This window comes from Histoplasma capsulatum, genomic scaffold, assembly GCF_000149585.1.
Source record: "Histoplasma capsulatum NAm1 scaffold_1 genomic scaffold, whole genome shotgun sequence".
NCBI lineage: Eukaryota > Fungi > Ascomycota > Eurotiomycetes > Onygenales > Ajellomycetaceae > Histoplasma > Histoplasma mississippiense.
Genome location: NW_001813982.1, coordinates 881,301 through 904,244, shown reverse-complemented (window position 1 = coordinate 904,244; position 22,944 = coordinate 881,301). Strand labels below are relative to the sequence as shown.

The window sequence follows — 22,944 nt, the reverse complement described above, 5'->3', positions numbered from 1 at the left end:
TCGAAGACAGATGGTGAGAAGTTTAAGAAAAAGCAGGGCCATATATATGTAACCGGACGCCGTGGGAACGTGATCCAAATTAACCTTGATGCCGATAGGAGTGCGAGGGGAATATCAGCCGGGCGATATGGCGCGCTGTGGATGGATTCGAAGCGCGTAAACAACCAACGTCATCTAAAAGGGATGACAGTGAACAAGGATATGATATACGAGGGCTCAAGATCGAAGGGCAGTTGCGGCCATTCACCAATCAAGTGTTCAACGTGCACAGGTCGCATACAGCCTCCATCCGACTGGGACGACACTCGGATCTGCTATCACGGCTGACTTGGAGAGCAAAAGCACAGGATAACATTTTTCGATGTCGGTGGTTCAGCCACAGATCGCGGCCTGGGAAATTAGAGTTATGTCACCAGCCACGCTTATGTCATCGGAGCGGTGTTCAGCCACATATTTGCTTTAGTCAGCAGCAGGCATCCCGCTGGAACAAAAACTTGAGGTCCATGGGGAGAGCGCAAGCAGTATCATCTCAATGTTGCTGCTGCTAGTCCGCTGGTCTGCTGAGCTCATCACATTGTTTCCAAAGTTCTTATATTAATTAACTATTCCCATCGGCCTGTGGCAGGTTAGCTAAGCTTTGCGTATCGCTCAGCCTTTCTACTCCCCAAAGCCAGTCCGGGTATTCGGGAAGTTGCACCGCGACATGATGATGCAGTAGATTACAAGATTTCAACTATGATGTGAGTCTGTGGCACAACGAACTCTCCGGGGCACTATTCGCCCCCGAGGTTGATCTTCTTTGGCTTCCTTCCGCTCAAGCAGGTTGGTTCCGCCAATGATCGTGGTTTCGGCAGCAGTTTGGCTCCTCCACGGCCGGGATTTCAAAATCTAGAGCCAGAGGAAACTCCAAAATTGAGACGGTCAAAAATGTTATTACCACCAAATCCTGTGGCGACGTGGCGGAAGTGAACAAAGGGGACCTCAAACTAAGACTTCATACCAAGAATTTTGATGGATGGCAAGGCTGCACACCACGTGAGGCGGCGTCCAGGCTGCGGTATGCGGTAGTTGATAGTTAACGAGTTAGTTAAGAGCCCATACTCTATGTAAGCGGAATGTGGTGGGTGTCCATCGCCATCCCCATCCTTAAATTGGAGCGCTTGCTAGCATAAAAAGCAACGAAACCTAATAGGCCCGGGTCCCACACGCTAACAATGACTACAGGAGCTGTGCGTTGCTGCTGATTTTACGGGCGCAGGTCGGCGCAGGCGCAAGTCCCAGTCCGCAAGTCCCAGGCCGCAAAGTCTCCCACCAAGTCTCCCGCAGGCTTCTCCCAGCAAAAGCCCAGCAGCTGTTCGCTGGGAGCGGCGGCAGGAAACAGTGACAGACAGCCAGGCTAGCGGCTGAACCAACTCCAAACTCCCCCAAGCCGCCTTCCTTGACTCGCAGAGGGCAAACCCCTCACTCGCTGGCTTCAACTGCCCTTAACTGCCCTTCGCTGGCCTTCACTGCCCTCACGAGTCAACTGACCCCCGTATCGGGGAATAGATCTGCTCCCGGCTATCCTGTGCCGTGTCGCACTATAAATATATGCCTATTTGGTGTCTGGCTTCCTCGTCCCCCTCGTCCCCTTCCTCCCCTTCTGACCAACACCTGGCGGCACTCAAAACAACTTTCTGGTTTGATTTGTTTTTTTCCCTCGTTTCCCCTTGTTATATCCTCTCCGGCCAGTTCTCTGTTGAAATGCCATGCAGAGCCTGCGCACGCCTCTAGTCATGTCTTGGAAGGCTTCTTTGCCAGCCAGACACTATGTTGTTTCTGGTTGCAGAGCTTCTGGTTCCCGCCAGTTAAACTCACACGGTCGAGCTTCCCTCCGACAAATTAGGAACCGCGCGTCGGTGCGCGGATACTCCACGGAACCTTCCCACGCTCCAGCAAAGAGAAGTGTCCAATTGGGAGTTGCTGCTGCAGTTGCCATCTCGATCGGCCTGGGTCTCGTAGTCTATCGACGGCCCGCAAAGCCTGTCAACCTCGACTCCAAGAAGGAATACCCGGCACACCTCCGGAACATCGTGGATGCTGCGGAACCTGTTGGAAAGTCCCTAAATCTATCCGACCTTCCTGTCGAGGAAGCGCAACTCACCAGCGCCCCCAATGTGCCCCCGCCCATTACTCGAGACCATCCCGTCCTCCTCAAGGTGCCCTTGACAACCACTACGAAGATAAAGCAACTCACCAGCACCTACAAGTATGAGCAGTGGACTTTTAACAACCAAGTGCCGGCGCCGTTTATCCGGGCGCGCGTTGGGGACGTCATTGAGCTGTCCCTGACAAACAAGGATGTGACAGGCAACCCTCACAACATCGACTGTCATGCATTTACGGGTCCTGGCGGGGGAGCCTCGCTGACAACCGCCGAAGAGAATCAAAACAAGACCGGTAGATTCAAGCTTCTATACCCTGGACTATTTATCTACCATTGTGCGGCAGCCCCAGTGCCCGTTCACATCGCCAACGGGATGTACGGTCTCATCTACGTACAGCCGGAAGAAGACCCCCTCCCCAAGGTTGACAAGGAATACTACGTGATGCAGAGCGAGTTCTACCACGAACCGCCCGAGATTGAGGAGAATGGCAAGCGCTCCTCTCTTGTTGAATTTTCATACCCCAACGCCCTCCGCGAAGACCCGGATGTGGTTGTCTTCAACGGCAGCGAGACTGCCCTCACCATGGACCATCCCCTCAAAGCCACCGCGGGCGAAACCATCCGTGTTTTCTTTGGCAACGCTGGACCGAACTTGACTAGCTCGCCACATATCATCGGGAGCACCTTCCACAACCTCTACCGCGACGGGGACATCCTCAACCCGCCAGCCCGCAATGTGCAGACGACTACAGTACCTCCCGGCGGTGCGACAATTTTTGACATGAAAGCGGTTGTACCAGGGACGTACACACTGGTGGACCATGCCATCTTCCGACTCGATAAAGGCGCTGTCGGATTCATAAATGTGACGGGCAATCCGAGGCCGGACGTATACCAGAGCAACGAGCATGCGGAGCCGTGCGTTGGGTGTAAACTGCATCCATGAGCGATGCATGCATGTGTTTGGTTCTTTCGATTCGAAAATTTTATGATTCAGTTTTACCTTACGTATCGATGATACCTGTTTCCTATCTTTCCTTTTTTAAATTTTCCAACTCATTCACTCCTAATTAAACAAGAGGCGTCCTCGCATAATATTATTTATTCCTTGCTATTATGAAAAATAAACATTCAATTATAAGATTTGTTTCGCGCAACCATTTTCTCATCATGATTTGAGTCACTATTTGAATAAATGGATGACGACTCTTCGCAATTATAAGTTTGACAGCGCATTGTTTCTCGGGTCTCAGAATCCGCCAGGGTATTCTCCAGGGTTTGGCTATTAAGCCCCGCAAATGTGCCCGGGCCGACATAGCGTCTGCAGCATCTCTCGATTTATCCTCCGGCGTATTGTCCAGGGTTGTCGCAATACAGTTATCCTAGACCAATGAGCGAAGCAGTATTACACATGATGCATAGTACTCTGCACGCTGTATGTACATCTGTCATAATCACACGATTGGGTATCCCCAAAAACCAAAATCCCATCCAATACACAGAGCAGACTCCTCGTTCTCCCTCAATTTTTAAATCGTACCGGGCCCGAAGTCCGGGTGGGGGCGCTGGGGCAAATTCCAGCTCCACCACCGCCCAGACTTAGGGCTTGGCTTTGGCAAAAAAACAACAGCAACTAAACGTCATCCATAACCTATCCATCCTTTCTCCCCAATTTCAGATCATTCTTTGTACTAGATTCTTATCTTTTGCTTTTTAAACAACGCTTGCATTTGCCCAAAACGGAGGACAGTGCGTGGGCGGAATAAGTCATGTGAATTGAGAATGCACCTTCGGCCTAAAATATCCATTCACGACCCTGCCCTGCGCAATCGAATTCGATCCAAGACGAAAGGGTCCAAAAAAAGCAGAAGAAGGGAAAGAAGGAGGTGAAAGTGAAGGTGAAAGTGGCTACTTAGACATCAAAACAAAACGTTAAGAAGGAAAATAAAATCCCAGGGCGGTCGAGGAGACAATGATTCTCCTCGGCCTCTCAAGCCGCTATTTCACATTCGTCACCATCGCCATCCTCCTGATCATTGCCATTCTCTACGGCTCTTTCTCCCACGTGTACAGTGGCCCTCTGTCATACCTGCCAAAATCACAGTCCCAGCTGCCGCTATGTCGCGCCTCCAGCCCGGCAGCGGGTTCCGATAACAATAACAGCAAAGTTGGTGCGTGTATTGGAGTCAAACCATGGAAATTCGAGACGACCCATGACGGAGATAACTACGGCTTGAGCAGGGCGCAGTGCCAGCAGGCGTTTCCGAAGCTGTATATTGAGATTGAGAAGGCGGTTGCGGCAAGGCGTGGACGGAATATTACCTTTGACGAACTGAATTCGAAGCCGCTGAAGAACTCGATGGTTAGAGCGATGATATATCAGGGTGCGGTGAGTAAATCTAGAAAAAAAAGAAAAGGAAAGGAAATGTATCCCTAACCTTAGGAGTTGATTTTGATGAGAAGAGTCCCGTGAAGAAAGAGAAGTATACGGTGCTGATGTACAAGGTACCCATCTACTCTAGCTATACGTCATAAATTTTGAGGACATGAGATATACCTTCAGCCGAGCAAAGGCGTCTCTGAATGCCCTAAACCGTGCCCTAAACGCCGTCCCAAACCGCTATGAAATACCCAACATTGAATTCATCTTCACAACGGAAGACTACCACGACGACCCGCATCCCATATGGGTGTATTCGAAGCGCGAAACCAACGGCTGGGCCTGGCTCATGCCCGATTTCGGCTACTGGTCCTGGCCCGAGATCAAGGCCGGCCAATACCGCAGCATCCGTCAGCGCATCGCCGCCATCGACGAAGGCGCCATCATAAATGGCAAACCCCGCACGGCCCTGAGATTCCAACGCAAGAAAAAACAGCTCCTATGGCGTGGCGCTATCGCCACGGCACCGGTACTGCGCCAGAAACTCCTCGACGTGACGAAGGGGAAATCCTGGGCCTCCGTGCGCGCTCTCAACTGGGCCGACGAGACCAGTATGCGGGACGATTACATCCCGATCGAGGACCACTGCAAATACATGTTCCTCGCCCACGTCGAGGGACGCAGCTACTCCGGACGGGGCAAGTATCTCCAGAACTGCCGGTCCGTGATGGTTGCGCACCAGCTGGTGTGGCGCGAGGCGCACCACGGAGCGCTGGTTGCCACAGGACCCGAAGCCAACTATGTCAAGGTCCGTCGCGATTTCTCCGACCTCGAGGCCAAAATGAACTACCTGCTCGACAACCCAGAGGTGGCGGAGAAGATCGCGGAGAACGGCGTGCGTACGTTCCGCGACCGGTACCTGACGCCCGCTGCGGAGGCGTGTTACTGGCGCGAGCTGATCCATGCTTATGCATCCATGTGCGACTTTGAGCCTGTGCTATATGCGGATGCAAGTGGCGAGCCGAGCTCGGTGCGCGGTGTGCCGTTTGAGTCGTTCGTGTTGGATTGGAAGTTGCCTGGGAAGTGAGTGAGTGAGCGTGTGAGAGTGTATTCTGTTGTTCTTTACAAGGAATTGTCTCTTGTTTTTTTCTTCGTTTTCGTTTGGTTTGGACGTTTATTTTTATATCCCAGACATGCCGAGAGATATTACGTTTGATTTTTTATTCCCCCCCCCCCCTTTTTTTCGCTTTTCGTATATTATGAATCATGGGTATGCACAGTACTTCATTATCAGTACCTATCCGTTGCCTACAAACGGCAGTTGTACATAAAGCACGTCATCACGCCGATGAATATTTTCCATATCCTCCTGATGATTTTCTCCCGGTCTCTGATGACAACGTATGTACAGTAGTTGGACCGGCCGAGCCACCGGCTTTTGTTTGCATTCCAAGAATATCGATAAACATTACTGATTGATTGCCCATGATAATACAAAGTTCCAACAACCAAACCCATCTCATGCTTCTTCGTATTTCCCTCACGACGGAAGAACGCGCTGTGTCTTTTATTTCCTTCACTCATCCCCTTCGCAACCCCACCCCCCTCCCCCGCCGCAGCCGTTATTGAACAAGGAAGACGTCGCAATGCGGATTGAGCTATTGTATGACGGTGGTTCACTCTATTGAGCGACCGCCACTTCAAGAACCCCCCGCCCCTCTCCTCGTCCACAAAGTCCACCCATGTTTTTGAATTGCCGCCTCTTTGTAAATGACGAACATTCAGCATGGCTTATGTCCTGCACCGCGCGAGGGCTAAACGAACCGCGGCGAAAAGGCACAAAGTTCCGGGCCCTTGCCACTGATGACAGCGCAGTTCTACATCAATTTTAGTATGTATGTACTCCGTACTGTCCATTACTTCGGGGCAAAGCCCCCACCCACACCACTTCTCCGTATTTGAGTGTATTCTTGAACGGGGCTGAGGAGGGGGGAGGGGGGGGAAGGGCGGTTGGTTGATTGGTTTATGCTTTTGTTTCGGCTACCAAACGTGTGCACACATATAAGACTTCAAAACTCGAGAACAGGAAGGAAAAATTTGCTCGGATTATAAATTACAGATCCATGTAGCGGACAAAACTCGGGAGAGTTGTCCACGACGTACGCCGTACGCAGGGTTCTCGTAGTCAGGATTCTACTTTGAGCTACAGCAACTACTAGATGAGAAGACCGGCTTTCCCGATGAGCATTCTGGAAGGAATCATAGGTCTATACTAAAAAAAAGCTACGCGGCATCAGCAAAAAGGGTAATTTGAACAAGTTGGAAGAACTTCACTAACAAAAATAAATCCAGGCTAACCTTCCTGGTGAACGACATTCTGTGTTTACTGCGGTAGTTAGTCCATGAATACTCGTTCAGATATTGTATGTAACCCTGCTTTCTAGCTAAAAGAGGAGGAAGAAGCGAGCGATGGTTCATGCTCAATACAAATACGGAAAACACGGAAGATGCTGGACGCAGGCCATACTACAACATTTTACCGCTAGTCAAGGGATACGACAATAATTGATCATCCCGCGAGACCTAACCGACCGCCTCCACTCCCAAGTACTCCGTATATGGCGATGGGAGGGAGAAAGTTCATCTTTTGGGCGTTCTGAGTAGACGAATGAAAACGAGACGATTTTTAAGCTCGAACATCCAACCAAGAACTAATCTGGATAGTTATCATCTAACTTTTTACTGGACGATCTAGCGAACTTGTGTCAGCCCCCTCTGTTGGCCCTTTAGGTATATGGTATGCAGGTGATGTGAGCTGATTGACTCTCCTTCGTAGAAATATAAACATCGCCACCATGCACATGAATGACGATCGTTCTCAGGGGTAATAAGCCGCATCTTTTTGATCAGGGATGCCATGCATTGGGCTGAGAATGTCTTCCTGCTGTGCATGCAACCTTCCAGCTGGGACTTCATATATGCAGGATGAGACACCCATCTAAAATGCCAAAGGTTCGCGGGAAAACCACTGAAGTTTTGAGTCCAACAGGTGCTAGAGAAAGATGAAGAACGAGACGCAGCCCAACAGCAACCTGCGGTGGAACCACATACCATGTAGAGAGAGGAACCAGGGACCCCTGGCATAGCCCGGCATCACAAGCATCTTGTGGTAGGGATCTGTATCCGGAAAGCTGCAAATTCCAACAGGGCGGCCTGGTCGTTTAAACGTAGCTTGTCCTTTCCGCTGTGTACGATTTAGTTGGCTGAGGGCTCCGAGTTTTCGACAATAGTGACAACTTACAAGCGCTGATATGTCTGACAGCAGATCCCCCACGCTGTCGTTGGTCGGTGATCACGGGAGGATTGTCGTCGTCGCTCATCAGTGCGGAGTCCGAGTCTCCCCAATGTTCCCCCATAATGCTCCAAAACACCCGAAATGTGGGACAAAAGATGAGGGGGAGTCTTTTGCTCCCACGACAAAGTCTCCGCGGACAAAGGACACCGCCCATTTTTCTAGCCATTAATTCTCGGCTGAAGAACCGCTTTTTTGCATTTTTGTACGCAATAGATATGTTATGGCGCAATTTCGGGGTTGCGAAATCACCTTACCTCGATAACTAGCGAATAACTGAGAGGGCTAACTACGAACTAACCAGTGGAATTGGAGAGTTGTTGCGGGGGTGACTGAACGGATGATACCCCCGCATATCGATTAAAGAATCGGAAAAAATGGAGGAAGCAGGCTGTATTCAGCCATGGAGGTTGAATTGTGGGATATTGTGGAATATCTGTCGTGGGTCAGAGAATGATTCCAGGGCTTTGCATGGCACTACCAAGGGAGTTAGTTGGGTGAAAACATGGGTGGAAGCATGGAACGAGCATAGAACGAGAGCATTCGGTAAACGTAACCGTTAACCGACCCTAGCCTGGGCGCCAAGATTTAGGCACCAAGCCCAAAGACCAACCCTAAATCTTTCGGGGTAGATGGCGGTCTGATACCCGAGTCGTTGCAACATAAAATGCCATACCGGGCAGATCTCAGAGATGTTTTTTAGAGGACTGAAGTTTTTCATCTCTTGGCCGACTGACATAACGGCTCTGAGAATGTATCATCATGAGATACTACTTCATTTCCAAAGATGAATTCGCCATTATCGTCGCATGTTCAAGCTACGAAAGAGATGAGGTTTGAACAAAAACAACATTTTCAAGAATCCCTCACAGGGATTCAGGGTTTTCTGGATTTTTTTTTTTTTTTTTTTTTCTCACTCTCTCTCTCTCTCTCTCTTGCTTCATCTGGAACACGAAGAAACGGTTTTTACTGCTCCGGACAAGGACGACCCATATCTTCCAAGATATGTACAGATTACAGAATACAGATCTTCAATTTCTTACTCATTCTATTTCTTCGCCCATAGTTACTATAAACGCCACTGACGTGCCCCGTTTCAACCTCACCTCCCGGATAATGGCCCTCATCAAGGTTATTCTCAAAGGTTTTCCAGAAACAGCACTCCTAAAATTGATGCTGATTAGTATGCATTTGGCACCAACGCGTACGGTCAAATGGTGCAGATAGCAAAGTTCAGTGATTTTGAAAAACTGGACAGTGGTTCAACACTGGTGCCTTGGCTAGGCTGGGTACGGAGTACATGGGAACGCCCCTTGGTCATTGGGCACCACATATTATTGCGAGAGTGCATTGATAATCACGCAATCAAATTCCTTTATATATTTATGGAGATACCTCTATGAGTGTAAGTTGAAGACCGCGGGATATTGGAAGAACAACAAAGTTCCCTCATCACCACTGTGTCACAGCAGCCATATCTAAAGGGGCCAAGAGCCCACAGAGGCTTACCACTCCTTGACAAGCCTTTCACCTGTTGCAATGAAAAGGGGCAGATCAATCAACCCAGCCAAGTTCCTTGATACAGATGGTTTCCACTGCGTTGCTTAGAAAATCGACAACCACAGCATCTGCAATGGGGAAGTTTGTGTGAAAACCGCATTCCATCATATCATCCTGACGCCCCTCTATCCACAGAGGGTAGGGGGATACAGCATGATCAAAATTGACAACCGGGCTACAGTATTGACCATGATGACAGCGTTATCCCACTGACAGCGAAGCCCAGTCTGCTCTGTTCAGAAGACGGTGTATGGATGCGGCACAGCTGGAAGTTAAAAGGGGAGCCTGACCAGGACGTGTCATCATTATGTATGTATATATATATCCGCAAAAGAACAATGCCGTTTAGACAAGAGGTCACTTGTCAATGAATGATCCTGGCTGCGAAGGTTTCTTGTTTCATTTTCTCATGTATAGTACTATGTGCCGTCCATTTTGATGGGAGATATATGTGTTGTTTTTATCAACTTGAATGTACTCAACATTTACACAATGCCGTGTACTGGTCAGGCCATCTGTCATTATGCCTTAGCAGGAGGCGCCGGTGGTAACTTGAGATCTTCTGTGTAAAACTGGACTTTCACCACTAAGTTAGCAAGAGAATTCCCCAATTAACATAGTCTTCTTAAGTTCATAATTTTATTTCATGCCTTGAAGTCGAACATTTGCCCCTGCCTCACACATGGAACTGCGCCAAGGTTGACCCAACAATGAATGCTCCACGTGACCCAGAGCCGCATCGATGGTTTTCCTCCATCGCCAAGTTGCAACTCGACCTCGCCGTCACCAACATCACCAACTCTGCTCGCGAGTTTGCAGCAACAATTGCTCAACCATCCCCTTCTCAGATTCTGTGTCTTTTTTGGACACCTCGGGGATTAATCCCTCTAGGCTTCTTGTAGGTTGCCGAACCTCTTACCTCTTTTCCCTCGTTCTTCCCCTGCGCGCTTGTGCTGCCTCTGCCCGTTTATCTGGCATCAGTCGTCCTCCGTAGTCTTGTGCTTGGTCTCGTCCTCCCGTTTATCTCTTCTCTCTCCTTGTCCTCTCTCCCCGCGCTCTCCCAAAACTTCGTCGCCCATATTGCTCGGTCCATTTTCTTCTCATTATCCATACTTGCCCCTCCACTCTTGTCTCTCTTCCAGCTCCCACTGCTTCCCCTCAAGGCGAATTCACGTCTCGTACTCTCAAGGAATCCTCTCATTCATCTTATTTCCTCTTCATCCTTATTTGATCGCTATCAGTGAGCGATGCAATTCTCTCATCACTTTTTGGAACTCCCTTGTTTCTTCAATCACTTTTCATTTTTACTTCTACATTCCTCGCCCATCGCCCCTCGCCCCTGGCCCCTCCGCTTCCTTCAGCTACATACTTTGAAGTAACATCACTCTAACCCTCAAGATGTCGACTCACAGCTCCAGCCATCCCCATTTCACTCTCCAGATTTATGAGTTTTGTCCCCAGACGACATATAACATAGCTAGGCGCAGTGTTTATGCGCCATCATTGGCCCGAAAAAGCGATAAGATTCCATAATCCTTAATATCGGCGTGAACTTAGCCGCTTATTTACGAAGCCAGTTTCTCATGAGAACGGTTGCGTGGAGTTTTTGTTCTCTGCTTTCGTGAATGGAGTCATACGATCCCTTCGGTTCCCCCAGTGCCGACTCGGCTAAGGCTGATACGAGGTGGGGCCGCGAGGAGGATACTTTTGCTTCCAGGGCAGTCATGGATTCATATCGGCGAAGGTCTCCCTGTACGTCTATATTTTCATGGTTTTAACGGACTTATACTTCCTACGCTATACCGTCCCGCCCATTTTTACTCCATATTGACACCTTCTAGCTTCCCAGGGCCGTCGTCGCTCGTCTATACGTGGTCGATCTCGATCTCCTGTCGCAATTGACCGTTACCAACCTGGCGATCGAGAACGTGCATCTCGCGGAGATGACTATTATGCCGCTTCTCGAGACCTTGCAGCCCGTGATCGAGAAGAGCGCCGTCGGTTGCCCTCCCCCGTAGCAGCAAATATCGACCGTTATGTTCCCGGACAGGATTCTACTAAGCCCATTTTACGGACCAACCCTCTGCCAAACCCTTTATCTCTCGACTTCCAAGTAGGATTCAACTGGTTTGCAGAATGGTGGAGGGCAGATCAGGCAATTAAAGAAGAAAAAGAGCGGGCTAAACTCGGCGGAAGGCGACCAAGTGATCGAGTTAAAGGTGAACGAGAGGCCCGAGAAGATCGCGAAAAGGAACGCGCGCAGATCCAAGCCGCCTACGACACCTACAAAGCTGAACTGCAAATCAAGATGGCGAGAGCTTTTGTCCAGCAACACAAAGCGGAGGAGTGGTTCAAAGAGAGATATATTCCCGAAACTAGGGACCCTATTCGCCAGCGGCTTATGGAGTTCAGAACCAATGCGTATCGGCAGTGGGAGCAAGATATTGACTCTGGAGTATTTGATGAGTTTACCCTAGAAGGCATTTACAAAAGCGAAAGTGACGGAGCAGGTGGCATCATTGAGAAGGAAGAAGGGGAAGCGACAGCCGTGGGGGAAACCCTTAGTGTTCTCGATCTGGTCCCCGCACGCGGAGGCGATTTGCGCGACGATTCGCTACTGCAACCTGCTCTCTTGATCAAAACTTTGGCGCCCAATGTCAGTCGCGACAAGATCGAAGATTTCTGCAAGGAGCATCTTGGTGAGGGAGATGGCGGATTCAAATGGCTTAGTTTGAGTGATCCTAATCCTACCAAAAAATGTCACCGGATGGGTTGGATTATGCTTCATCCATCAGAAGCGGGCTCATGGGCAATTGAGAGAAGCGATGGCAGGGATGAAGAAGGCGAGGAAGGAGATGGTGGCGCAACAAATGGATCTGCCTCCACTTCTACAGCCGAAAAGGCGCTGGAGGCGGTCAATGGCAAAACCATCCATGATCTTGATCGCGGCGACTTTGTATGCCACGTTGGCGTCCATATCCCACCGACGAACCCGAGGAAAAAGGCCCTTTGGGATCTGTTCTCGGCCCCTGAACGTATCGAGCGAGATCTCGAGTTAGCCAAACGGCTGGTATCGAAACTTGACTCAGAACTTGGATTAGGTGACGGCCTGTCGAAGATCGAGAGTCGAGTCGAAGACCTACAGGGAAGAGGTTTACTCCACCCTCCTGTTACAGGCTCTTCGAAAGAAAAGGAAAGCAAGCCGTTCGAAACCGATGTGGATATGATCCTCTCAGAAGATGGGGAAGCCGAGGAAGGAGAAGAGCAGGAAGAGTCGTACGACGAGGAAGTCGACAGCGAGGAGCTCCTTGTTAAGAAGAAGCAGCTGGATCTGCTAGTTGAATATCTGCGTCGTGTTTATAACTTCTGTTTTTTCTGTGTCTTCGAGAGTGATTCGATTCATGAGCTTGTTCGCAAATGTCCGGGTGGACATCTTCGCCGCCCTCGTTCTGGGCTAAGTACTCAAGCAAAAGCCGCAGCAAAAGCTAGCGCTCTCGGCCTACCGTTTCCTACAAAGAAAAAGGAAACTACAGAGGAGGACCAAAACGGAGCGTCGCCACTGGATGAGAAAGAGCAAAAGCAGCCACACTTTTCGTCAAAGGCTGAACAGCAGACTCACCGTGCTTTCAACTGGGTGCGGACGTTTGAAGACAAGCTTCTTCAATTATTGGAGCCCGAGAATGTGGACCTGAGAAAACTTGGTGGAAAACCCGTGGACGAGGCGGTGGAGGAAGAGCTTTCGAAATTTGTTAAGCAAGAAGACGAAGCTAAATTCCGCTGCAAAGTGCCAGAGTGCACCAAATTATTCAAAGCACACCACTTCTGGCGGAAGCATGTGGAAAAACGCCACCCGGATTGGTACAGCGATATCCGCAGAGATGTAAGTACGATTTCCCTCTCATTTTGCTCCCCATACTTATATCTCATCATAGTTGTTCCTGGTCAATGCCTATGTCCTTGATCCGGCACATATCTCCCCATCTAGATCTGATCCGACTAGCAACGGCCATTTCCCATATTCATCCGGCCATATGCCCACCGGAACACCTCGCGGATTCAACCTTGCGAACATGCCTTTCAGCTTCGGGGCAGGTAATGGATCAATGCCTGGTGGATCCCCTTTCTCAGGTCTATCATCCGCCGCAGGATTTACCGGATTCATGAATGCAGCTGGCCACCCTGGTGGCTGGGCTGGTAGTGGACTCCCTTTGACAGGTGCCGCTGGCTCCGGGGACCCGTCTGCTCTGCATCACCCCGGAGTTATTCGACGTGGGAACCGATATGGTGGAAATAGGACGGGGCCGTATGACCGGCGAGGAGGTCGTTTTGGTTCCGGTGGGGCCGGAGGAAGCGTGGGCGGCAACGGTCGACTCAGCCCCGGCCGAATGGCCGGCATGTCTGCGGCTGGTGGTCGCCTGCCTTCAGGCGCTGGCGCAGCATACATTCCACTTGGTCACCCTGCCGCAGCCGCTGCGAGCGCTGGTGTTGGCCCTCGGTGGGGCGATAGTTCAGGCGGGAGCGCACAGGCCATGGGCCCAACAGAAGCAGTTCAAGGCCGCAGCTTGAAAAGCTATGAGGACCTCGATGCGGTCGGGGGGCCCGGAAGTGGGGAGTTGAATTATTAATGTTATCAATTCCATTCTCTTCGCTTTTTCCATCTCAATTTCAATTTCAATTTCTTTTTATTTTCTTTCTCCTTTTTATTTGTGCAGACATTTTTCTCATTTTGAAACAGGTTTCTTTTCAGCTTTGCTTCTTTCGATTTGACATTTTTCGCTGTTGTTTTTTCCCCTCGGCTTTTCATTTTCATTTCAAATCTAATCAGGGTGACACGTGTATTCATATCTATCCAATCATTTTTTTTTTTTTTTTCCATCCTCTGGTCGTTTCTCTCTTACAAAAAACAGGATGAACGGAGTGGTTTTTTTTTTTTTATGTGGCTGAAATCTACCAGCACATTATATACGTGTGCATGTGCATGCGGTCACTTCCCTTCTCTTGTGGTTTCCTAGTATTCTGTCTTGAATTCCTTGCGAGCTTCCTCAGGTAGTTTTAGATACCTTTAGCCAAACGGAGAAAATGGAGTATATTTATTCAGTCGTCACCGTTCTTGGCTCACTAAGAAAGTCGATTTGCATCAATCAGGGCCACCTTTTCGCTGGCATGCCTCGTTATATACAGGTCCTGGTGCCACCATAATGTATCATAGCGGGCGCGAAGGGTGGAGTTTCACTAACTCCAATCAATTGAAAGGAGAATCTTACGTGGAAGCGATGGAAAATCAAGAAAAGAACATTTGGAAAAAGAACCTAAAATTCGAGAATAAACATTCAAAAAAGGCTTGTGGTGAGTGAGTGAGTGAGTGATGTTTGCCTATTTCCACATTCGCAACCACCCAGCACCAATTACAGACCGGGATCCGAACAACAATTCTTCATATAAAATTACTCTGTTCAATCTTCCGCTATCTCGCCCGTTGACCTGTCCTTTACGTGATACTGTGGTGGAGGCCTGTGTGATTGTCTGGATTAAATCTAATCCAAAGTGTATATCGGGATCCTCTGGGCAACATCCTTGGACGGATACCCCATTCCGTCGCACGCGCGCTCAGCCCAATAACCTAGAGATCATTGACCCGATGGCGGGTCTACTGTGATGCCCTTTTCCAACCTCCATCTCTCCACAATAAATTTGCTGCAGCCCTTGCATCGTCATGTCTCTTCGTCATCTACTCATAGAAGTCACCATAAACTCGACCTCACGGTTGACAGGACATGCTTAGCACAGCATCCTTCACCGATCCCAGGTACGAGAAAAGCAGTCGGTCATGAAGTTATACATAAAGGCATCATCATAACCGTCATAATAATCAATAATCTTTCGAAAAACGCCCCATCAATCCATAAAAATAACTGGCTCGTCCGCTCCATCCCTCCACTGAACACCGGTTATTTTCCGGACGCTCCTATCGCTGGCCAGGTACATCAACAAGTATACATGCGGTGCGATTTCGCCCCAACTATATATTTTGATCGTGACATGTTGCGCGGCATCGAGCTCCGCCTTCTGCTGAGAAGACCGGGTCTTTGCTGAACTTTGGGTGCTTGTCTGGGATGTAAGATCGATTATGGAGTGTGAATGGGAGGACAGACATTGCGAGCTGGGAGCTGGGGAGTTGGATTCGCAAATGCACCACACGCCCCAACCGGCGCGGCCGTCGTCGGCGATGAATTTGGTAAGGAAGCCCCAGAAGTCGAAGAAGCGTTTGCTGGTCCAAGATTTGTTGGCTCGTGTAGGATTACGACTCTGAGACTGGGTCACATTTGAAGTATTCTTATGATTGTCTTTGGTGCTGGTGCTGGTGCTGGTGCTGGTGGGGGCGTCGGAGATGGTGAGGTTTAGAAGCCAGTAGCCACGCTCCAAAGTTCGTAAGGGGCGAGTTTGTCGTTGCGGGCTAAACACCCTGGACAGTTTGACTCTGTCAGCGAGCATTTGTAGTGTGGGCGTGATGTGAGTTGTAAATTGAGCTGTGGAAGAAGGCACGGGCCGCGGCGGGTTGATCTCAAGAGGCAAGGACGAAAGCCATTCTAAGGGTACGGCCGGGGCTGCTGATGCTGCCGTTGACTTATCCAATGGCCGAAAGGGCTCCGGCTGTGGAGATAGATGCGAAGGAGCTGATGGCTTAGATATGGACGAATTGGGCGTAGTAGTAGTGGGAATAGAAGACGGTATGCATGCTGGGGAAGAGGAGAGTCGGCGGCGTTTTGCTTGAGAGATCTGGGTATCTAATGACGATCTTCCTATTTGAATGACTTTCTCCAATTTCCTGGGCGGGCTATTGTCCTTTTCAACATTCCAACTGGCTTGAAAAGAAGACTGGGATTCGGGAATTTCGCTGGGGGGCGTCTCGGTAACCTGAGAGCTTGGAATGGTTGCGTGAACGTTTGGAGGGCCAATTCCAGGAACTCTAGGAGGAGAATTACTCGTAGTCACGAAAGAATTCTCAACACCAGCGCCTACATCATTTTGTGAGAGGGACGTTTGTATTGAGGCCTCCGAAAGGGCCAGCAGGCCACAGGTAGTTTCCCCGAAACTCGGGCCCCATGTCGATGGCACAGGAGTACTCTTCGCGGAAGATACGGCAGTAGAGATGTCATGTAATGTTTTCTGTCCTCGCTCATCCAACTCTGAGATGTGAGGTTCATGGCTTTCACCCTGCGGCGATGTCTCGCGGACATGGTGTGGAGATTCAGCAACGTCGTCCGTACCAGTTTCGCTGCTTGGAGGGTCAGGATAAATCCTTATCCTTGACACTGGCTCAAATTCAAAATACGCAGCTGCGTGAGCCCGGTATCTCGCGTCGTCCTTTGCAGAACCGGGAGCAGAGATGTGGGTGAGTATTTCACCGCTGTTGGGCATCGGAACGAATCATCAGGCGCTGCAATGGAAGTCCAAAACCACCATCGTCATTGTAAATAAGATGCCCTTCGGGCTCTAGTAAACATGTTAGGTTTGATCGAGTTATTTCTTGCCATATGTTGGTATTCTCCAGGGCTTCCCGGGCAGGTTGAGTTGCGGGAACTAATTGTGGTGATAGTTGCCTTCTATCCTGCGGATTAAGTTCAGTATCCAAAATAAATAAGTTACTACTATGGAGTACTTAGTTATTGATATCTTTCAACCCGGAGCAATCACGTCCTCTACAAACCACAAATGGAGCAAGATTAAACTAACCATTATTTGCTTGCACATGAATATAGCCCGCAAAGGACTAAATTTGATGCGAATATTAATGGGGTGATGGGCTAGCACTGAAAACATGTGCCTACAACGAAAACCCAGACAGAGAAGAAACCGCCATGAGAAAAGAATATCAATCGCTTCGAGAGTCAGGCGCCCCAGCTTAATGGACGAAAATGCAAATACTTTCCAGCAATCCTTCCCTCTTCCCCCCCTCTCCCTTCCTTCCCTTCTACATTTACTCTCTCCCCATGGCCTTTTCAATGGCCTCAAGACCAGCGATAACTTTTTCGTCGCAGAATTTCCTCCCAACAAGCTGCAGGCCCACCGGTGCCCCCTCGTATTTCTCTGGTCCCGTATAGAGATTATAATTATATCGATCCTTGTCGTTACGAGGTCGGTAATTCTCATCGCGCGCATCTACTACCGGGTCCACGGTGGTAACAGGGAAAACAGCACCGGGGTAGTCGAGTAAATTCCACTGTGCCGTGTAACCCCAATAACGAGCTGTTTCGTGTGGTGGAGCACATCCGGGCCCGACTGGGCACAAAATCAGGTCAACTTCACCGGTCGGAGAGCTGGCTGTTGCGGACCAGTGCTTGGCGTATGATTCACGGTAACCATCACGCTCAAGGCACAGCTGGGATGGAAAAAAAAAAAAAAAAAAAAATTTGTTGTCAGTTGGACTATGATTTATTGACCGGTGCGAGTGCATTGACACAGACCTTCCAATATTCCGCCATGGTATGCGGTTTGACCGTGGGCTGCTCGTGAATAATATATTTCGTTAACGGCAGGATGGGTTCACCAGATGCCTTGAGCAAATTAAGGACATCTTCACCTCCGTCCGGGAAGTACAGAGCGGAAACGATATCCCACGCTTCGGAGTGGTTCAGCGGCACCCAATCGACGACTTCCATCCCAGCGTTTCGACATGCATTGGCAACTTCTCGGAGCGCACGGAGCACCGGAGGATGCGGTTTAACAACACCATCGTCCCATTCGATAGCGATTTTCAGAGGCTTCGTTAAGGTGACTGGCGTCCATGGGATGGGGGTCAATGATGGGTCCCTACGCCAGGGCTCGCCATCCAATGCAACTTTCATAAACAGATCAATCGCTTCTCGACTCGTGCAGAGTGGGCCGTAAGTTGCGAGGATACTGTCGAAACCAGCCATTCCAGCCTTCTTGCCTTTGCCGGAAATCCGCGTGCAGGTCGGCTTAAAGCCGTATACACCGTTGTTGCTTGCGGGACAACGGATACTACCTCCAATATCACCGCCTACGCCCTTTTGGGAGATTTAGTATTGAGCGGGTTCACCACTTTTTCGCGACGATATTTGAGTTTGTTGTAACTCACCAAAACACTCCCCCGCATTGCAACCAGAGCTCCTTCACCGCCGCTACTGCCTCCTGAGGTGAGATTGCGGTTGTGGGGATTCACAGTCCTGCCGTATATATTGCTTGTGCATTCCAGATGCATAAGGAGCTGGGGGCCGGTGGTCCGAACATAGAACACACAGCCGGCATCATAAAGCGTATCATTCAAAAACCCTTCATCTGAGGGATGGTCGATCCAGCTGACGGTGGAGGCGTTGCATTTCTTACCTTTCATACCATGATGCTCTTTGATGGAGATCGGCAGCCCATGAAGAGGCCCTACAGGTTGAGTTAGGGAATCGAGATATTTCGCTCGCGCAATAGCCTCATCCCACATAAGTTCCGTAACACAGTTAACCTGTTTTCAAGACAGGATTGATCAGCGACACCGCAGCACCACGTACTATATATATAGTACAAAGGGGAGAAGGGCAATGGAGGGAGGGAGGACACGAACTGCATATTGAGCAACGGCAGCTCTACGGAGGAATGCTCTGGTTAGTTCTTCGGAGGTAATCTCCCTGGCGCGTAGCATACGTAGAAGCGCAATGGCGTCGTAATTCTGGGTGAGGTCATGTTCGCGAGCCGTGAGGAGTTGCTTGGCCAGGTCTATTGAGCTCAACGGCAGCGGATCAGGCAACGGGGCAAGTGGAGAGTCGACCCTGGCGAGAGTCGCATCGCGGTAATCGCGAACTGTCCGGGCCTTCTCCTCCCAAGATTCAATCATTGCAAAGTAACCTTTTGGTGTTATTGAATTATGGCTTCGGGGTATACACACACTCGGATGAATGTGTGTTTAGTGGTTTGGGTAAGTGAATCCCGTTTAGGTGGAATGAAAAGGACCGAATAACCATTTACGATACTATGCAGAACGGGGTTTATTATATTGGTGAAATAATAAAAAGACGCCTCCGCAGCATGTGCTTCAATCAATTCCCCTCACCGTGGTGATCGCAGTGCCACTTCCACATCTCTTCGCCCCATTTATCGGTGGTTCATAGGCCTGAATGCCCCTCATTTTTTTGGGCGATGGTTCGGCTCCAATCTGTCGTGATCAAGCTTCGGGACACAGCTCGGCCCAGAGCATCAACATGTCGAGAATTTGCATGTCGGCATGGGTTGATACGTGCTGTTAGTGTGTAACACAACCTTTGCTGAGGGTAAATAAATCAAATCAGAGTCGAACAGAACGGTAGGCGGTTTGTATCCCCCCACCCTTGAAGCATTTATAACCAAACGATGAAGAGGAGGATGGGGTAATAGTTGTAGTATAACCACGCCAATTGATTCCACGTCAAACCAATTAGCATTCCGTTTTATGTGAAGAACACATGATTGATATGGCGATGGGACCAACGGTGCAAGCTCAGTAGTCTAACTGACAACCTTAAATAATCCGATAGAAGGCTCCGACACAACTCCTGAAAAGTCACAAAGATGATGATCAATGCTAAATTTCAGTTTCGCGATTCTCTTAATATCATGGCCCTACCGTGAGCAACTTTAATTCCTTGACTGATCAGTGACTCGCTTCACCTACGGTTTTAAACCATCCTCATTCTCAAAACTCCCCTCACCAACCCTGGGGAATCTAGTACCATTAAGCAGAAGCCTATTGGTACCTCTTAATAGATGTTGAGTAATCTAGGGAATCCTATTCTCATAGGTTTCTATCTAGTAGTTGTTGTTGGGCAACTGCCCTTTCACAATTGGTATCATATCATATCATACAAAAAAATTGGGTTATATGGACTAAGTTGCCCGCTAACGTTCTGCACGCGTATGCATGGGCCTCTATGATGCAAGAGATTCTTCATACATTTAACCCTGTCAGCCACCTATTATGCGAGCTATTGTAACCCAGCTTCTCCGGCCATTGCCTGCTTCCACAGCACTACTAGTTTCTTGTTTGAAGACCCGTGGCAGCGTAGCTCACTTGTCAGATCTCAGCAAGCAAAGTTTCTTTTGCCAGATAGAACGTTGCTAAAGAAGAAAACATCATATGCAATGATGAGAAATGCAGCAGAAAGCCTTGTATATCCCACAGAAGATCAAGCGAGAAGAGCTCTCGAAATCACAGAAGAAGTTTAAAGCAGACCTGGAGACGCAGGGGCGGGGAGGAAATATTCGATATACTCATGAGTCACATATCTAGCCCCATTCCTACAGCGCTTTTGATCATCCTGTGTTTCATAGTTGATGGTGCGCAGCACAGTAGCCATGACATGACCGATATCACCCGGGCTGAACCTCTATTCCCAGGAGAAGCACAATGGCTCCGACGGTGGCAATGGAATTTTCTAATTCCTGCCAGTGTTGCCAAGGTTTGCCAGCAGAGCGGTATCAGTTCGAGAAAGAGAACGGAAAGTAGATGTAAAAGAAGAAAGGAATGAAGGAAGGAAATGAAAATGAAAATGAAAAAAGGAGCAGTCGGATGCTCTGACTCCTGTCTCAGAAGGGACTGGCGGATGTTAACGATGCACATCTGGTCCGGAAGCAAGGAGGCATGGATAGTGCGAGAAGATTCATCAAGGGGTTCTGCGGATGATACCATATAGCTGCTGATGTATGTACAACTTTGCTATCTGGAAGAAAGGGCAACTCATGAGTCCTTGACTAATGGTCCCTCGCGTACATTTTTGGAATTCGAGTCAGAATACGATGTGGCCTGTCTCTTCACACCCGCTATTTTTGTGAAACCGTTTCTTATGCTTGTCTCATCGGAGGTTTGCTGAGCCACGGAGCACCCTAGGGAAGCTACATATTGGCTCATAGAATTGGTATAGAAATCACTTCATAGTCTACTCAGGCGTACTGGTAAACATCATATTTCCAGTGTGGACTTCACCGAAAAACGAAGCTAAGAAGCAGCTCACTTCGGGATAGAGGGAGGCATCTCAACAAGCCAGGAAAAATGAAATTCTTTGCCGTGCCATTGTTCCCTGGCCTGGCCAGGGGAATGGTCCGATTGAATGAGGGCATTCTGTAAAACAGGATGCATTGACCTCTCCTGCTGTAGATTTTGAAAAAAAAAAAAAAAAAAAAAAAAAAAAAAAAAAACCCTGAAATTTGACTAGTTGAAAGTTACACGCTGATTGTCTGGCACCTATTCCTCCGCCACACTGGACACAAATCTGAGTTTATTTGTAGAGTTACCAGGTTTGAAGACGGAAACATTGGCCGTTTCTGAGTTCACCGTCAAGGTTTGAAGTCGTAGACACCAGCATGCATCCGCTCAAGCAGCCAAGCACGGTATGCACCATTGATCAGACGCGCCATAGGCGAAAGGATCTTATGCCCAAACCACTCCGTAGTCAATGCTGAACTCATTCAAGTTGATGTCCCGCGATCTCAGTATCTATCCTTGGAGAGGGCGTTGCAGGGTTTGGAAGATTCCACGGTAACGAGACGCCGCTCAGTACTATTACTCAGCATCAGTACGGCAGCCTATAGTGACAAATGTGTCAAATGGGTTTTTTTGATGTTTTCCACTGTAATTACCTAATTCCACTTACATACACTGATAGAAATTTATACTAGAAAGCAATACACCTTGGATTCTCTAAGTACTGTACAGATTATATATATATGTATTAACAATGATATCTATCACTTGTATCTAATGATGATATCTCACGATGATATCTAGCGATGATATCTAGCGATGATATCTAGCAATGATATTTAGTGATGATATCTAGTGATGTGGTTCCCTACTATGCTGCGGCTGGCGGTCGCAGTGTATCAGTGGCGGGTTCAGTGGCCATGCCCGCTGTGGGCTGGGCCACACCACCACACCCATGAGTATACATATCACTATGAGCACAACCATTTAACAAATGATTATGTTGGCTTCTCACTATGGATAATCTAGTGATTGTAGTGCTACCTCATCACAGTGATGATATATATTGAAGATGATATCTAGCAATGCACTTCCTAATAATCAACAAGCTCTATTCAATTACAAATAGAATGAATATGATTGGTGTATGTACATTATAACACTAGTATAAAAAACCTATTTGACACATTTGTCACTATAGGCTGCCGTAATCCGCCCTGCCGTGGTTCCTCGCAGCCAACCTGCAATTTGCCCCAGCCCATTTCCTCCCCCGCGCAACGGCCCAGGGTTGATCTGCAGCGCTGTATATCCTGTCCCCAATCGCCTGATTCCCCCTCTCTATCCAAAGAAGCAAATATATTATTGCCAGGCTTGTTCCAGATGGCCTCGATCGGACAGCACGATGATTCCACGCCGAGCGGGAGCTCAACGACTCTTGGTACGTATTCAATATTTATACATATAGCTAGTGTTTATCTATGCTCTTTGCTCTATGGAATCCCCTCCAGCTCCAGGGTTTTGGTTTGTTTTCATTTTCCTAT

The 22,944-nt window shown here is 48.9% G+C and overlaps 6 protein-coding genes across 6 annotated transcripts; 3 read left to right on the top strand and 3 right to left on the bottom strand.

The window, feature by feature from the left end:
* Positions 1-1,748: 1,748 nt before the first annotated feature.
* HCAG_00274 (hypothetical protein) lies at positions 1,749-3,092 on the top strand (the record flags this gene model as incomplete). Its single annotated transcript, XM_001543178.1, has 1 exon — positions 1,749-3,092. One exon carries the CDS (start codon positions 1,749-1,751, stop codon positions 3,090-3,092), a length of 1,344 nt encoding a protein of 447 aa, XP_001543228.1.
* Positions 3,093-4,118: 1,026 nt separating this feature from the next.
* Positions 4,119-5,613, top strand: HCAG_00273 (predicted protein; the record flags this gene model as incomplete). Its single annotated transcript, XM_001543177.1, has 2 exons — positions 4,119-4,535; positions 4,669-5,613. 2 exons carry the CDS (start codon positions 4,119-4,121, stop codon positions 5,611-5,613), a joined length of 1,362 nt encoding a protein of 453 aa, XP_001543227.1.
* Positions 5,614-11,162: 5,549 nt separating this feature from the next.
* On the top strand, positions 11,163-14,063 carry HCAG_00272 (conserved hypothetical protein; the record flags this gene model as incomplete). Its single annotated transcript, XM_001543176.1, has 3 exons — positions 11,163-11,190; positions 11,280-13,318; positions 13,371-14,063. The coding sequence occupies 3 exons, from the start codon at positions 11,163-11,165 to the stop codon at positions 14,061-14,063; spliced, it is 2,760 nt and encodes a 919-aa protein (XP_001543226.1).
* Positions 14,064-15,333: 1,270 nt separating this feature from the next.
* On the bottom strand, positions 15,334-16,857 carry HCAG_00271 (predicted protein; the record flags this gene model as incomplete). Its single annotated transcript, XM_001543175.1, has 1 exon — positions 15,334-16,857. One exon carries the CDS (start codon positions 16,855-16,857, stop codon positions 15,334-15,336), a length of 1,524 nt encoding a protein of 507 aa, XP_001543225.1.
* A 559-nt stretch (positions 16,858-17,416) lies between these two features.
* HCAG_00270 (conserved hypothetical protein) lies at positions 17,417-19,285 on the bottom strand (the record flags this gene model as incomplete). Its single annotated transcript, XM_001543174.1, has 4 exons — positions 17,417-17,818; positions 17,904-18,467; positions 18,539-18,916; positions 18,977-19,285. 4 exons carry the CDS (start codon positions 19,283-19,285, stop codon positions 17,417-17,419), a joined length of 1,653 nt encoding a protein of 550 aa, XP_001543224.1.
* A 2,471-nt stretch (positions 19,286-21,756) lies between these two features.
* On the bottom strand, positions 21,757-22,360 carry HCAG_00269 (predicted protein; the record flags this gene model as incomplete). Its single annotated transcript, XM_001543173.1, has 5 exons — positions 21,757-21,878; positions 22,074-22,078; positions 22,111-22,127; positions 22,196-22,203; positions 22,276-22,360. 5 exons carry the CDS (start codon positions 22,358-22,360, stop codon positions 21,757-21,759), a joined length of 237 nt encoding a protein of 78 aa, XP_001543223.1.
* Between the last annotated feature and the right edge of the window lie 584 nt (positions 22,361-22,944).